General features: G+C 47.1%; 1 protein-coding gene across 8 annotated transcripts in view; it reads right to left on the minus strand.

The window, feature by feature from the left end:
- EVI5L (ecotropic viral integration site 5 like) overlaps positions 1-16,849 on the minus strand; it is a 93,862-nt gene that overhangs the window by 44,378 nt on the left and 32,635 nt on the right. For 6 of the 8 annotated variants that reach the window (XR_006278376.1, XM_038378517.2, XM_038378515.2 and 3 more), the window contains exons 8-13: positions 14,186-14,275; positions 11,367-11,464; positions 10,330-10,390; positions 9,579-9,632; positions 8,130-8,162; positions 1,764-1,904 (exon numbers count right to left, since the gene is read on the minus strand). Coding sequence is in view for 7 of the 8 variants with exons in the window: in XM_038378517.2 (XP_038234445.1) it covers positions 1,764-1,904; positions 8,130-8,162; positions 9,579-9,632; positions 10,330-10,390; positions 11,367-11,464; positions 14,186-14,275 (477 nt within the window). In the remaining variant the exon portion in view is untranslated. The remainder of the gene's footprint in view (positions 1-1,763; positions 1,905-8,129; positions 8,163-9,578; positions 9,633-10,329; positions 10,391-11,366; positions 11,465-14,185; positions 14,276-16,849) is intronic. The other 2 variants (XM_043506766.1, XM_043506765.1) reach the window with 1 other exon arrangement.

Below are 16,849 nucleotides of genomic sequence, written 5' to 3' on the forward strand. Positions count from 1 at the left end.
AGAACAGTGACCAAAGTGGAACCAGTAGAGGCACCCTCAATGATTTAAAAAAATAAATAAAAACAAAAACCAATTGATTTTTCAAAACATACATTGGATTATTTAAAATTTAAAGTACATATTTTTCCTTTTTAAAAATGAATCTATTTAAAATTAAGTTTGAAGTTATGGCAATATATGCTAAGGCCTAAACGGACTGTAATCTATTAAAATAGTTTAAATTAAATAAAACATTTAATATTAAGCAATACAAGTTTGCTGCTAAAGTTTTAAAGAAAGTCAAACCACTGAACTCGTGGAAGACACTGGGCTCAGCACCTGCAACCAGAGTTTACTGAAGTGCTAAGTGAGTTTTTGACAGCAGTAGCTTCTTCTACAGATGCAAAGAGAATATTTTCTTGATTTCAGTTTATTCAAATAGTTCAGTTCAATGAAAGTTAAAAAAACAATTGGGAGCTGAAAAAGGAGGAAAACTTGTTTACCTTTTCCAATCTATGAATAAAAACTAGATGTTAGAGGATGAGATCTACTAGTTCTAAAATCTCGACAAGACAAGGTGGGTTAGGTAATATCTTTTATTGGACCAACTACTGTTGGTGAGATTCAAGCTTTACATACACTGCATATTAAAATCTTGAAGGACATGTTTACCAGAAGCAGTTACTCATTGTCAGATAATACTTTCTTTGTTCAATAAATAAATTAGTTTTAAATGAAAAATGTGTTTTGATTAATTTATTTTTCTTATGTATCCAGCACATTTAAGGTAGTTTTATTTAACTAATATTTTTTAAAATGCTTTTTTTTTTGCACATTTTAAATTAAACTCCAGTTTCCATCCAAATAGAGCTTGACAAAATTCACAAATAAAAAATTAATCATGTAGTAAATAAATGCATCATTTACCATTTTATAACATTATAAAAAAAGTAAACATTAAGACTCTGAATAATCTGAATGTTAAGCTCTATAACTGTGTAAATAAATGTCTATAAATATAGTGTATCCTGCTGGTTAGAAAAATGAAGTTCCAAGTTTAGGGTAAAGCTTATAGTTTGGTGGAAATTAACATGTTTTAATGGTTACCAATCCATGAGAATCAATGCCTCTTTAGAACAATAACTAAAAAGTGCAAACACAAAATAAGATTAAAATCAATTATTTAAATCTATCCACCATAAGCCCTGTCCAGAGACCAAATATGGTCTTGTGGTTAAAGTGCTGAATTAGAACTCAGGAGATGTTGGTTTGAGTCCTAGCTCTACCAAAGGCTTCTGGGGCACAGCTCTGTGCCTCAGTTTCCCCAGGTATAAAATGGGGCTATTAATCTTTCCTTTGCGTCATTAGAGTGTAAGCTCCAGGGCAGGGATTGTCTGTGCAGTACCTGGCACTACATGGCCCCAATCTTAGTTGGGGTCTCTGGGTGCTACCCTAATACAAATATTACATTTTCTTGCTGCAGCTAAATGGCAGCTCCCTGAACATCTGGGATGCAGGATCCTATGATGGCATCGTATGGCTAAATCGTACCCAGCTAGATGTGCAGCTGCACTAGCATGGGCAGGCCTCGCTGCTATTTGCCCGAGGGTAAGCTGCACTGGTGCACATCAGGGCTTGCAGCTGCTTTGCCCATCTAGTCTGGTAAGCAGGGGTCTGGTAAGCAGGGCAAATCCTCAGGCCTGCATTTTTAGTGCCACCAGCGTCCTGTGTCATGCTCCCACCCTATGCCCCTTCAGCAGTGCCACCCTAGCCTGTTTCCTCACCTGTTGGTCCTGCAGCTGCCGGATGGTGCTCTGGGCCTTCTGCAGATTCTCCGTGGCTGAGCTGCACTGCTGCTTCACCACCGCCAGCTCTCGCTTGATGATGTAATTCTCTTCGGCCTCCTGTGCGCGGGTGACTTGGCCCTGGGGGAGGTGGAGGGGGGAAGAGGAGAAAGAAAGAGGATGTCAAAGGAAACACCTTCAACATGCTCCATGTGCATCTGCATGGTAAATCTCTCTCTGAGCCACATGCAGGAGCTGGGATCACAGCCCAGCGGGATCAGATTTACCGATCAGAAGTGAATTCCCCAAGGGGCCGCCTGTGCCTTAGAGAGCTCTGTCAGCAGCTGCCCAACCTTCCACTACCAATGCTCCAGGGCCAGTTACCCCTTCCGAGTATAAAGGTACTACTTGCCACAGGGTCTTACAGCTAAAGTATACAGAGCTGGGAGTCAGGACTCCTGGACTCCATTTCTAGCTCTGGGAGAAGAGTATGATTGAGTGAGATCAGAGGGATGGGACTCAGGACTCCTGGATTAGTGTCTCAGATCTGGATGGGGTCTAATGGTGAGAGTGGGGGAACCTTTGGGGTTCCACAACTATGACCTTGGGACAAATGCTTGCCTGCTTTACAAGGAGGCATACAACATATTAACGCTCATCCCTTTTAGACCAGTTTTCAGGCACAGGCCACACTGCTTTAGAGTAGTGGGTAAATGGCATACTTATTTTACAGATGGGGAAACCAAGGCACATAAAGGCAGGGTGGAAGTGACTTGCCTAAGCTCACATTAGTCAGTGGAAAGCCCAGAATTAGAATGTACAGGGGGCCTAACGCCTAGCACCTAGTCCTGTCCATTGGGCCACAATGTCTCATTTATTCACTGATGTGCTTGGACAAAACACCCGTTCCAAAAAATCAGTTACTGATCAGACTGGCCTGCAAACATCCTGCTAGCAAGAGGATGAATGCCACCAGGGAGCCAGGACTCCTGGGTTCTATTTCCAGCACTGGGAGACAATGTCTCTATTGACAGGTTTCAGAGTAGCAGCCGTGTTAGTCTGTATTCGCAAAAAGAAAAGGAGTACTTGTGGCACCTTAGAGACTAACAAATTTATTAGAGCATAAGCTTTCGTGCGCTACAGCATCCGATGAAGTAAGCTGTAGCTCACGAAAGCTTATGCTCTAATAAATTTGTTAGTCTCTAAGGTGCCACAAGTACTCCTTTTCTTTTTGCGAATGTCTCTATTGGTTAGAGCAGGGAACTAGATCACCTGACTTGTATTTATTGTACTCGAGGGGCAGCATAGTGTAGTGCTTATAGCAGAGGGGAGGGATTTGGAATCAGGGGCTGCTGGTTCTCCCACTGACCCTCTCTCACCAGATTGGAGGATCCTCTATCCCAGAAATCCTAAGAATGCGCATCAGGCACTGGTGACTTCCTGATGGGTGAGAAATTGAAAGGCCCTAGGATACTGTATTGGGCAGAGGGACTGGTGCGAAACTTGCACAAAAGGCCATTTACCCTGTGCATGTATGCACATGTGCACAGTGCCTCACCCAATGCAGATCATAAAGCCTGCGTATGCATGCGCATGGGGCCATTTACTCTGTGTGGTCATTTTTGGGTGCGTACAGCACTTAGCACCCTGCCAATGGGGGTCATTTATTCTGCATGTGGGTGTGCAGTGCCTGGCGCAACAAGGCATCAATGTGATTGGGCTCCAGGTGCTATGACCATCTAAATGTTAAATTATCATCATGATGGTGCTGAGAGCTGGCAGTGACCGCCCTCCAGTGGATAAGCTCTGTTTCCTCCCTTGAAGCCTCTGTTCTCAGCTCCAGACAGATTTAGCCCTGTCTCTCTGAGGGCAATTGGGTTCTCTCGTGTTCACCAGGGTAACAGACACAGGGTCCCATCTACTTGGTGAAGAGAACCACCATACTTTTCACCAAGAGTGGGTTCAGTGACAGTCTCTAGACAAAATTTGCCCTCATCGCCCTTACGTGGCTACTAGCTACCTCTCTCCAACCCAGAGGTGGCTGCGTTTGCAAAGGAGCTGTCTGCAGCTGGCATGAGAAATGTTTTGGAATGTAAATATAAAGTATTAGTACTTACGAGATGACGGCTACATTAGTCCTTATCACACCAGCTCTACAAACAATGCCAGCCTTCATACCTCCTCCCACTCCCATCTCTGTATTCAGGAGGCCCTCCAGCCTGGTTCACCTACCCACTGCCCCTTCTCCTGGTTCAAACCTCTCCTCACAGCTCTGTGACATGGGTGTGTGGGACACGCAGGAAGGGGTTAAACCTCTTCTCTGGACACCATGGAGGAAGCTGGCCTTGAAAGCCTATCAGGGTAAAGAGCTGGGAGCTGTGGCTTGCTAAGCTGATAGGAGGTGGCACTGATAGCTGGGCCTCCCAGGTGAGGGAAGCCACAGTGGTCTCCTCCAACCCAGAAGACTCCTGAGCAAGCCCTGGATGAGGCAGAGGACTTGGCATTGAGGAATACACTGTGGCTGAAGGCTGTAATTCAAGAGGCATACTGATTAGGTTTGTTTTGTTTCATTGAGACCTACTGCTCAGGAAAACTGCCCTGGGACTTTTATCTTCCTCTGGCCAACAGCCACACTTTTCATGATTTGACTTAAAGAGTCCATGACACTCCCTCACCCCGAGGGTGGCCCACTGGTCTCGCGACAGACTCCCCATTGCTGTGCTACACTGGAAGAGAGAGAGTTCTCAACTAAGAAGAGTTAATGGGGCTGACTCTACTGAACACTGCGCTGGCAGCATGAAGTGAGCACAATCAGTGGTGTAAAGGGGTGCTGGAGTAAATGAGAATGTGGCCCTAGCTGAGGCTGTCTCTACACAATCAAAATTGAGCAGGATCACTACAGCAAGCCCCTTTCTCCCCCACTGCTCCCATGCTTAGGAGTTCTCCGTAAATACCCACAAAGCCACCATCCTCCTTCAAACACTCCTTTGCCACAATTCTACAAAACCCTTGAAGCTGGGGAGACTGCTGGTGTGTTGAGCGCACTGCCTATCAGGCTGTCCAGTACTGTCTCACTGTTTCCTTGTACTGCTTTGGTTGGCTGATATTCATCTGCTGCCTCTTGTCTTAGATCTGAAGTCCCCAAACTCTGGGCTGTGCCTCCTTAGGGGAGCAAGGAGGAATGTTCATGAGGGCAAGGTGGACCAGGTCAGCCCCCACAGGGGGCAGGGAAGGAGCACCACCCAGCCCTGCCCCCATCCGCAGCCCCGGCTCCCAGCCCTATGATTGCTCCACCCCCAACTGAGGGCCCAGCTGCGGCTCCACTCCCAGCCCCCGTCCTGGCCACAACTCTGGCCCTAGACCCACTCCCAGCTGTTGCCCCAGCCTCCTCCCCCCAGAGCTGCGGCCCTGCTCCTGGCCCTGAAGGGGCGGGAGGGTATGGACAGGGGGAAGGAGGGGCCTGACTCTCAGAAGTTTGGGGACCACTGCCTTAGATGGGGAGCTCTTTGGGGCAGGGACCATCATTCTGTTGGGTGTTTGTACAGCAACTAGCAAAATGAGGGTCTGAACCATGCCTGGGGTTCCAAGATGTTACAACAACACAAATAATAAATCAATGTAGCTGCACAAGTGCAGCCAGTAATGATATGCAGCACTGGTACTAACAGACGTGTTAATTACCAGATTAAGGTGCACTGCATCTCAACAGAGGGGTGCAGTGATTTAATTATAGCAGTTTAGTTACACAAAGGTGAATTTCCTTAAAAGAGGCAGGGCTAGTTATTCCTGCCTTGTCCTTGCCATGATTTTGCTTTCTCTCTTCAGTTTACATCTTCTACAGCACTAAGCAAATTGTTGGCGTTTAAAGAATAGCATGATGAACTCAAAGCCATCAACCCCTGCTCCCAGAAGAGGAATGCACACCAGTGTGAACACCTTCCTCAGTGTCCTCAATGTTGCACCAGTTTAACTAAAACCACTTTAGTTAAATCAGTACAAACCCGTTATGTAGCCACTCATAAAACTTAATTCAAACCCAATTTGTCAATGTAGCTTAAAATAGGAAGAAACTGACTTAAGCTAAGTTGATACAAACGGTTTACATATATTTAAGTGCCTGCACAGGGGTTTGCATTGGTTTAACATCACCCCTTCAGTTAAAACTAGTGTGGAGACTAAGCTGTAGTAATTTAGCTTCGGCGACATACTTAATGTACATAAGTGGTTGTGCTAATCCCACTGCTACTTTTAATGCTAGCATGTTCTAGAGCCTCTCACTCATGGCTTCCTTAGAAGCAGCAAAGCTGGGAGCTGCAATATAATCAGGAAATTGGCCTCAGAAGCTTCATGCTGTTAGCCAGTGGCTTCCATTGCACCATCTTTGTCTGTTTTGCACTGAAGACCCTGGGCCAGTTTTTAGATGGCAATGCAGACCTCCATAGTGACTGCAGGTGAGGTGGGCATTTCCAACTCAATCTGTTTTGACTGAAGTGAGGCACAGCTGGGGTCCTTCCCATCTTTTAGTTCTAGGAGTCAGGGGCAATGGGTATCAAAGTTAGAGTCTTCCCCCATTTGTGGGTCTCTCTTCATCACCCTGCCCCAGTGACCTCTTAACTACTTGATTAGGACATATAGTAAAACAAGGCTCATTGTTCCTTCATGTCGGAGACAGGGGAGAAGAAGGGTAATAATGCCATGCAAGGGCTGCTTATCCTGCATACACAAGAGTTGACCCACCTTGGTAAGAACTGGGTCAGACCAAAGGTCCATCTAGCCTAATATCCTGTCTTCTGACAATGGCCAATGCCAGGTGCCCCACAGGGAATGAACAGAACAGGTAAATCATCGAGTGATCCATCCCGTCGCCCATTCCCAGCTCCTGGCAAACAGACTAGGGATACCATCCTTGCCCATCCTGGATAACAACCACTGATGGACCTATCCTCCATAAATTTATGTAGTTCTTTTTTGAACCCAGTGATAGCCTCGGCCTTCACAACATCCTCCTGCATGGAGTTCCACAGGCTGACTGTGTGTTGTGTAATGAAATACTTTTTTTTGCTTGTTTTAAGCCCGTTGCTAATTAATTTCATTTAGTAACCCCTAGTTCTTCTGTTATGAAGCATAAACACTTATTTACTTTCTCTACACCAGTTTTGAAATTTATAGACCTCTATCATATCTCCCCTTAAAGTCCCAGTCTGATTAACAGAAGCTGTTCCATACCCCTCATCATTTTTGTTGCCCTTTTCCAATTCCAATATATCTTGTGTTGAGATGGGGCGACCACATCTGCACACAGTATTCAAGATGTGAGCATACCAAGGATTTATACAGAGGCAATTGGAGGCAGAACCACCTGCCCAGGCAGGGCACTTTGGAGCTTACTGTGCTAGTGGCATAGTTACAGTGGTAAGTCCTGCAGGAACCACAGTTATAGTAGGGACCTGCTTTGCTCAGGTTTGCTACACTAGATCACAGGAGGCGCTCCCCATTCCCAACCTTGTGCCCCAGTGGTTAAAGGGACCCTCATGTGCTTTAGAGCATCTGGGCATTTCTAGAATCCCCCAGCCAGGTATAGCAGACAGTGCTGCCCATACACAACTACCCACACCTCACCCTGGCTCCTGCCCGATGTAGAGGGGCCAGCTCTGTGGCTGTCAGAATTACTTTCTCTGCCCTATTCAGTGCTTGGCCAAAGACTCGCAACATGCATACAACATGCAGTGTGTTGTCATTTAAGCAGCAAGAATGGTCTTGTGGCTGAAGCACAGGATTTGGACTCAGGAGGTCTGGGTGCCAATTCCCACCCCAGCCCCATGCTCACTGTGGAACCCTGGGCAAGTCACTTCACTGAGTTTCCCAGCTGCAAAACAAGAATAATCCTTTTCATACCACTTTGCCTGCCTTGGCTAGTCAGGCAAAGCCAGGGGTGGGCAATAATTTTTGCAGGGGGACCACTCCATGAATGTCTGCCTAAAGATCAAGGGCCAGATCTTCAGCTAGTGTAAACCGAAAGTGCTCTAGTGAAGTCAACAACACTATGCCAGTTTACACCCACTGGGGATCTGGCCTTTTTATTTTAAGAGCGCTTTGCTGATTTATAGCAACTGAGGTTCTGGCCTGAAAATTTTTTTTCGAGTACTTGTTTAAGAAGTCCCCTCTCCCACCAAAGACCTCTGAAACTTTGTGATAAAGGAAGGATGCACTTGCAGCCCTTTGAATCTGGCATGGGAGTGCTGCTATGACCTTGTATAAAGACAGGTGAAGCAAATGCATATCATACACAGTGGGTGCAGCTGTTTTGTTTCTGGACTGAAATGTAAAACCAAGAAAGGAGAGATGAAAGTAAAGGTTTTACAGTACCTGGATCAGTCTATCTGCCAAGGCAGCGCTCTCCTAGGGGAGATCCAGACAGGGAAGGAAAGATTGAGCAGGAAAGGAAAAAAAAAGAAAAAAAAAAGAGACACGACAATAACAAAGTCATTGCACAAGCGCTCCAACCACAGCTAGAAGCACAGAGGACAGCAAGACTAGCAGCAGGAGGAGGAGGACCCAGCAGAGCCCAGTGCGATAAGTGCACCCAAAACAAGAAGTCTTCCAGAGCAGCTAGAGTAGGGGAGTCCAAACTTTTCCACCTGACTACCTTTTGTTGCAAACAGTGGCAGCCTGCCAGGAGCCAACCCAAATCTGTACTGGAATTTGTCCAGCAAGTGTCTCCCTTGATAGAAGGCTAATTGCTCATTGCGTTCACCAGCAATAAACCTGCCATTGATTGGCTGGGTCTGAACCCTTCAGTTCCAGGGGGATAGAGAGCTGCTATGACAGACTTTAGGGCGATACGCTGCCTGCAGACCTTGAAGATGTTCTCAGTGACGTCCTACAAGATAGTAATTAGCAATGGAAAATCCATGAGAGCCAGAGTCCTTGACAGAGGACGTAGCACCTGAAAAGATTATTATAAATACTTGATCTTGGCAAGTGCTGTCAGGGAGAGGACCAAGCATCTCGAGCCTGCTTTTACCCACATTTACCTACTGAGGTGGATGGGAGCTGCAAGTGCTCAGCATCTCTGAAGATCAGGACTATAGTGCCAGAATGCAGGACAGCAGTGCGTATTGGCTATTTTGTAAGGTTTTTTTTAAACACACAAGAATTAAGTAGTGTGAGGTATTTTACAGTGTGAGGCTGAGTGACAGAATTAGCGGCCGAGGTATAAAACTCAATGGCAGGGCAATCAAATCCATTTCAGGCCAGGATAAATAGGTTTTAAAAGCCACACTAAAGTATGGTCAATGCCACATGGAAAAAGAAACCAGGCATGCTGGTCAGTTCCAGAGATATCTTTTTACAAGTGACCTCGGTGTATCTTCAGGACTTGGGCTCTATACATTTTATTCTGCAGCTGAAGATTTAAAAAACCAAAACCACCAAACAACAATCTAAGCATCGGTTCAGTGACCTGGCAAGTCAGATTTAAAGTGCTTTAGCATCTCATCCAGATTGCAAGATGTTTGAACACACAAGCATCACTTTAATAGTCACCCTGAGAGTATGTCTAGTTCCTGCCCTTTGACCCGGCTCCGAAGACATTCTTTAGGAGCCATCACTATTGTTGACAGTGTATTAGACTGACATGCCAGGCAGTGGTGTAAGCTTATGATGCAGCCTACATGGCCTGGGCTAATGGTTGCCTTTCCTAAGCATGTTTATAGTGAGCTGGGACAGGCAACTGTGCAAGGCCTCGTTTTTGGAGGCCAAGCTAGTCTGGAAGTGGAGGAGGTGGATTCGCACACGGCCCGGCACGCCTGTCACCTTCTCCAGGGTCTCGATCCGCTGCTTCAGGAGGCGGTTCTCAGTCCGGAGCCTCTGCAGAGGAAGAAGTGAGACATCAACAGGAGCTTCCTGTACACAAGCCTGGCCTTATTAAATAGGTTGGGTCTGCCCTCTACTGGGAAATAACAAATCACAGCAAGTGATGGACCAGAGACCTAAAGAGACAACTTCTGGGGTGCAGAAAACCCTTTGCCAGTGCTTTGAGATAGGCTCCAAATTCAGCCATAAGAATGAAATAGGAGTAATCTCTTACATTTACATAGTGCCTTTCATACCCTATGAACCCAGACAGTATATATAGGGATCACCATGCTCATCTCTGAAGTGCAACTGTCTCTGGGGTGGGCAGCTGTTTAACAGCATGCAGCACCACTGCACAAGAAACGAAGGGGGCATCCGACTGAAGTTGCTGGGGGAATTTCAGTACCCAAGTGCAGTTAGCTACACAAATGTGAAAGGCCAGATGGAAGAGGGAAGCATCTGTGTTATGCTTATAAGAAGCACATGGGATCTTTTTCAGGGGAAAAAGATCTGTAAAGCTGTAATCTCTGTCCCTTCAGGTCTAGTTTTGGATAACGGTGCTGGAGCATCAATCAGAAGCATTAGAGGCAGTGATCCGATGAGCTCTCAGAGTTAAACTCAGGTGGCTCCCATAACCTTTCCCTCGGTGTGCTGCTGTGATACAGATAACACTAGAGCAAGGAGGGCATGGAGCAAAGAAAGGACTTACTTTGATCTCAATCTGCTCCTCCATCTCTTTGTTTTTGATTGCAGCATACTCCTTCTCCAGCCTGAGACAGACATGCAAGCTAGGTTGGATCAAATCTGCTTCAGACACCCCCGCCCCCGCCCTCAGCAGAGGGCTCAGGGTCAGTGGGTTCCCCTGCAATGAACAGGAGCTAACAATCTAGGCTGATCCCAGCTCCCCTACAGTGCCTTGTGCTGAGGCCCATGCAGCAACAGGCCACACACATTGAAGTTTCTGGGCATGATGGGGCAAATTAGTGACCCTGGATTGGGGGTTTTACATATATGCTGATTTTTACAAACACATTGCCCCACCCAAGTATTATATTTAAGTCCCCTAGCTGAATGGTTGAGGTCTTACACACTTGTAATCAACTTAAAGACCTACCACTGACACACTAGTCCTTTAACTGAACTACAAGAAAAATTGAAATAGCCCAATTTTGCCTGATCTTTCTATTTTTTGCATCCTCCTTCACACCAAGTGTCAGGATGACTGTCCCCACTTAAGACATTCAAAATGTAGGCTTCTATCTTCCAGGAGAGGAAGGCAGGAGGTCATAGCATCTCCTGCTTGCATAGCAGATGGAAGTTTGGGGCAGGAGCTATACCCACTTCCTTGGATACACAAAATGCCCTCCCCCTGCCAACTCCTAGCAAAGCCAGAGTCCCTGCCAAGGCCAAGCAGCTCTGCTGCCATCAGCCTGCCTGCTCTCTATATTGTGGAAAAGCTTTCATGGCCTCCCACAAACCCATCAGACCTGCTGTCAGAGAAGGCAGTAATTCCCTTATTAGGGAGTCCTTCCGCACAGCACTCACTCATCTCTTCTCTATTTTCACTGCTGCTTGCTGTGCGGCTCTAATGAATAACTAGAGGATCCCGCGATGCACGCTCCCTTTCCATTCCCTGTCCTCCTGCTTACGTCTAATGCAGGATCCTCGAAACAGCACAGCCTAGGGAGGGGTTTTTCTGCCAGTCGCCTGTCTAGGATCTTTCACAGGGTGAGGGAGCGAACTTACCTCTTCATTTTCTTGGGGTTGTATTTGACCTGATATGCCTTCAGGATCAACTTGTCTGGGCAACTGTCGAACTGATGAGGAATCACCTTCTGGAAATACTGTGAGAAGGGAGCAGAGGGCAGGATGCATTTCTCTGTGCCCCTTTTGAGCACTCTAATAAATTCTACCCACTCTCCCCAAATCTCCTCCCATCCTCTTCATTCAGTACTTGCTTCCCCTCTCAAGCCAGAACAGGCAGCCCAGCAACTTGCCTTCCCAACTAGCTCTACTGGTTTCTGACCCTCTTGAACAATCACTAGAAGTCTCTTACTAGTGACTAGTCCCTTGGTGTTTCAAGTGCACCTGTGGAATGTGGGACTCCTCCTAAGCAGCACTTGGGTATGTTCAGTATCTGGAAAATCTCCAAAGTTCCAGCTTCAGCAGCCAAGGAAAAGTGTGGGGAGCACAGCTACATGAGAAGAAGCTGGATGGCTGGAGTCAGTAACAGGAGCGGGACGGGGGGAGGGGGGGAAGAGAAAAACAGGAGGGTATTTCTAGGAATTCTGGAGGGGATTACACCCCTGCCCCCACTTATGGCAGCATGGACACTGCACCACTCTTGGTATTTTTATAGCTCTTATCTTCAAATCTTATCTTAACACCAGAGGGGTGAGTTAGGGGAACTGAGGGACAGGCAGGTGATATGACTTGTAGGATCTGAGCTCCTGCACAAGGCAGGCACAAGAAGCTTATCTAATACTGTCAGCTCCAAAATACACAGAGGACGTTCATGTGTTTGGTCTCAGGACATTTCAAATCCAACAGGACAACTGAAAGTTACGCCTCATAGTGCCCCGTGCCCAGGCTGCAGGGGGACTGAAAGGAAAAAAAATCACTCTGCAACCTCAGCAGGCCTGAAAGTGCTTCTTCACCTTCTGTCTGGTGCACGACACGGACAGCACAGCGAGTTAGAGCTGTAACTGCTGTTGGGCCAGGCTCACAAAGCCCAATTATATTTAACACAGGAATGCATTCTCTTGTGATGCAATTGTTCTATTCACCCTTCCCACCAATTGCTCGACTCATCAGTGGGTCCCACACAGCCAAGATGTTGGTACTGCATCATCTGCAGTCTAAGCAGAAGAAGAGCTACAGGTTATAGGGCTGTAAAATTAATCCTGTCCATGGCACTGCTGGGATAAACAGTACACATTGCAGGCAACTATTTCATTGTCTGGAGAGTGAGAATATCTAGTGATTCTTTCACATCTCACCTTTGAAACTGTGCCTAAGGAAAAAGGAAACTGCCTGTAGAAGTTGCTTAAACTCACTTTTCACAAAGATCTGGATTCAGGTTCTGGGCTAGACTGGGACTAGAGGGCAGCAGGATGTAAGAGGCTGTTCAGACTCCTGGCCCACTGAGTTTCAGAAGCATGGCAGGTTGAGCCTCTTGATGGCTGGAAGCACAGCAGTGTTACATCAAAAGAGCTCCAGGCAACTCTGCGCTGTTGCCTGGGCCAGTCACTAGGAAATGGGCTGACCTTGTGAGTTATACTGGACATCATCTACTTATGCACTGGACATGTGTCACGGAGTGTGCGGGAGTCAGGGCCCTGCACCCCTCTTCCTGGGTTTCACTGTGACTCTCAGCCAGCCAGTAAAACATAAGGTTTATTGGACAATAGGAATGCAGTCTAAAACAGAGCTTGTAGGTACAACCAGGACCCCTCAGTCAAGTCCTTCTGGGGGGCAGGGAGCTTAGACCCCAGCCTTGGGGTTCCCCTGCTTTCCAGCACAAAACTGAAACCAAAAACCCCTTCTGCAGGCTCTCTCCTCTAGCCTTTGTCCAGTTTCCCTGACAAAGGTGTCACCTGGCCCCACCCCCTTCCTGGCTCAGGTTACAGGCCCATCCCCTGCTATCCCATCCCCAATGCAGGCAGTCCCAGTAGAACTAGACATTCCCTGGTCAATCCACCCCTCTCCCTACTGTGTCACAGCATGTCCAGCCAATCAGAGCTCAATAGGATTATGCACAGGACCCTACCAAAATTCACGGCCATGAAAAACGCGACAGACTGTGAAATCTGGTCTTGTGTGCTTTTAACCTATACTATACAGATTTCGCTGAGGAGGCCAGCATTTCTCAAACTGGGGCCTGACCCAAAAGGGAGTTGTAGGGGCATTGCAATTTTTTGGGGTGGGCGGGTCACAGTATTGCCACCCGTACTTCTGCACTGCCTTCAGAGCTGGGCAGCTGGAGAGTGGCAGCTGTTGGCCAAGCGCCCAACTCTGAAGGCAGACCCCCCCGCCAGCAGCAGCAGGGAAGTAAGGCTGGCAATACCATACCACGTCACCCTTATTTCTGTGCTGCTGCCTTCCTGCCACCCAGCTCTGAGAGTGGCGGCTGCTGATTGAGGGCCCACCTCATGCTATCCTTACTGCTGCGCTGCTGCTGGCAGCGGCTCTGCCTCCAGAGCTGGGGTCCCGGCCAGCAGCCACCACTCTCCTGCCACCCAGCTCTGAAGGCGGCACCACCACCACCATCGCAGAAGTAAGGGTAGCAGCATCACAACGCCCCCCCTACAATAACCTTGTGACACCCCCTCCACAACTCTTTTGCGTCAAGACCCCTACAATTACAACACCATGACATTTCAGATTTAAACAACTGAAATTATGAAATTTACGATTTCTAAAATCCTATGACTGTGAAATTGACAAAAATGGACCATGAATTTGGTAGAGCCCTAATTATGGGGTTCTTTCTACCACAACTGCATGACTGAAGTATAAACCTCTCCTTAGAGAGCAGTTTGAGTGCAATGCAGAGCTGCTCTGACCTGTGACATCCCCTCCATATCCAGCTGCATCAGCTCTGCCTGGTTGAACTGCAGGAGGGCCATCCCTACACGAAAGATGATCTCCAGCCCCTATGGCAAAGCACAGACAAGTTTCAGCCCCAGACACAAGGCTCATGTGACATTTGAGAGTGCAATAAAAGTTAGGTGCCTAAGCTCTGAGATACAAAGAGAAGGAGGACAGGGAAAGGTACCCAAGGCCTGATCCTCATTTACAACCAGGCCTGGACATCACTCTGGCAATAAAAAGAGCCTTAAAGTAAATGTAATTTATGCCCACACTAAGCTCCCTTTAACCTGCCAGAGCAATGACTCACAGGAACTTCACTGCCAGAGCCACATAGCAGAACTGAGAATTAGGCCCTGAATTTCTAGTGGGTCACCCAAAAGTGTGATCGGCTCAGGATCGGCTACAAGTTAAAGCTTACATCTCATATTTGCACACACTGTGTGGGAAACCCGAACTCTGACCAGCTCCATGGTCCCTAAAGGCAACTTGCCAGGCTCAGGGAGGGCAAACTAACTTGCAGAAAATGGGCATATGCAAATACCTCATCCTGAGTGTGCGTCTGGTCAGCCAGGCCCCTCGGATCAAGAAGGCTGACTAGGACTCAGAGTAGCAGCCGTGTTAGTCTGTATTCGCAAAAAGAACAGGAGGACTTGTGGCACCTTAGAGACTAACACATTTATTTGAGCATAAGCTTTTGTGAGCTACAGCTCACTTCTTCGGATGCATTCAGTGGAAAATACCGTGGGGAGATTTAATATACACAGAAAACATGAAATAATGGGTGTCACCATACACACTGTAATGAGAGTGATCACTTAAGGTGAGCTATTACCAGCAGGAGAGCGCGGGGGGGAGGGGGGAGAAGAGAACCTTTTGTAGTGATAAATCAAGGTGGGCCATTTCCAGCAGTTTACAAGAACGTCTGAGGAACAGTGGGGGGTAGGTGGGGGGAATAAACAAGGGGAAATAGTTTTACTTTGTGTAATGACCCATCCACTCCCAGTCTCTATTCAAGCTCAAGTTAATAGTATCTAGTTTGCAAATTAATTCCAATTCAACAGTCTCTTGGAGTCTGTTTTTGAATTGCAACTTTTTAGGTCTGTAATCGAGTGACCGGAGAGATTGAAGTGTTCTCCGACTGGTTTTTGAATGTTATAATTTTTGACATCTGATTTGTGTTCATTTATTCTTTTACGTAGAGACTGTCCAGTTTGACCAATGTACATGGCAGAGGGGCATTGCTGGCACATATCACATTGGTAGATGCGCAGGTGAACGAGCCTCTGATAGTGTGGCTGATGTGATTAGGCCTTATGATGGTGTCCCCTGAATAGATATGTGGGCACAGTTGGCAACAGGCTTTGTTGCAAGGATAGGTTCCTGGGTAAGTGGTTCTGTTATGTGGTTGCTGGTGAGCATTTGCTTCAGGTTGTGGGGCTGTCTGTATGCAAGGACTGGCCTGTCTCCCAAGATCTGTGAGAGTGATGGGTTGTCCTTCAAAATAAACTACACCATTTGCCAAGAAACTCCCTGAAAAAGCACAAGAACAAATCCACACAGACACACCCCTGGAACCACGACCTGGGGTATTCTAGCAGGAAATCCTGGACATCCCATCCTCTCAGGCATTGGCACCCTGACAGCAAGATTGTCTGGCTATGTAGACTCCCACCTCAGGCCCTATGCTACCAGCACTCCCAGCTATCTTTGAGACACCATTGACTTCCTGAGGAAGCTACAATCCATCGGTGATCTTCCTGAAAACGCCATCCTGGCCACTCTGGATGTAGAAGCCCTCTACACCAACATTCCATGCAAAGATGGGATTACAAGCCGTCAGGAACAGTATCCCTGATAATGTCACTGCAACCTTGGTGGCTGAACTTTGTGACTTTGTCCTCACCCATAACTATTTCACATTTGGGGACAACGTATACCTTCAAATCAGCGGCACTGCGATGGGTACCCGCATGGCACCACACTATGCCAACGTTTTTATGGCTGACTTAGAACAATGCTTCCTCAGCTCTCGTCCCCTAATGCCCCTACTCTACTTGTGCTACATTGATGACATCTTTTCCATGGGTCCAGATGATGAAGAAGCTCTTGAGAAATTCCACCAATTTCAACAATTTCCATCCCACCATCAACCTCAGCCGGGACCAGTCCACACAAGAAATCCACTTCCTGGACACTATGGTGCTAATAAGCAATGGTCACATAACCACCACCCTATACCGGAAACCTACTGACCGCTATTCCTACCTACAAGCCTCCAGCTTTCATCCAGACCACACCACATGATTCATTGTCTACAGTCAAGCTCTACGATATTACCGCATTTGCTCCAACCCCTCAGACAGAGACAAACACCTACAAGATCTCTATCATGCATTCCTACAACTACAATACCCACCTGCTGAAGTGAAGAACAGATTGACAGAGCCAGAAGAGTACCCAGAAGTCACCTACTACAGGACAGGCCCAACAAAGAAAATAACAGAACGCCACTAGCCATCACCTTCAGCCCCCAACTAAAACCTCTCCAACGTATCATCAAGGATCTACAACCTATCCTGAAGGATGACCCAACCCTCTCACAGATCTTGGGAGACAGGTCAGTCCTTGCTTACAGA

Source organism: Dermochelys coriacea, chromosome 20 (assembly GCF_009764565.3).
Source record: "Dermochelys coriacea isolate rDerCor1 chromosome 20, rDerCor1.pri.v4, whole genome shotgun sequence".
Classification (NCBI taxonomy): domain Eukaryota; kingdom Metazoa; phylum Chordata; order Testudines; family Dermochelyidae; genus Dermochelys; species Dermochelys coriacea.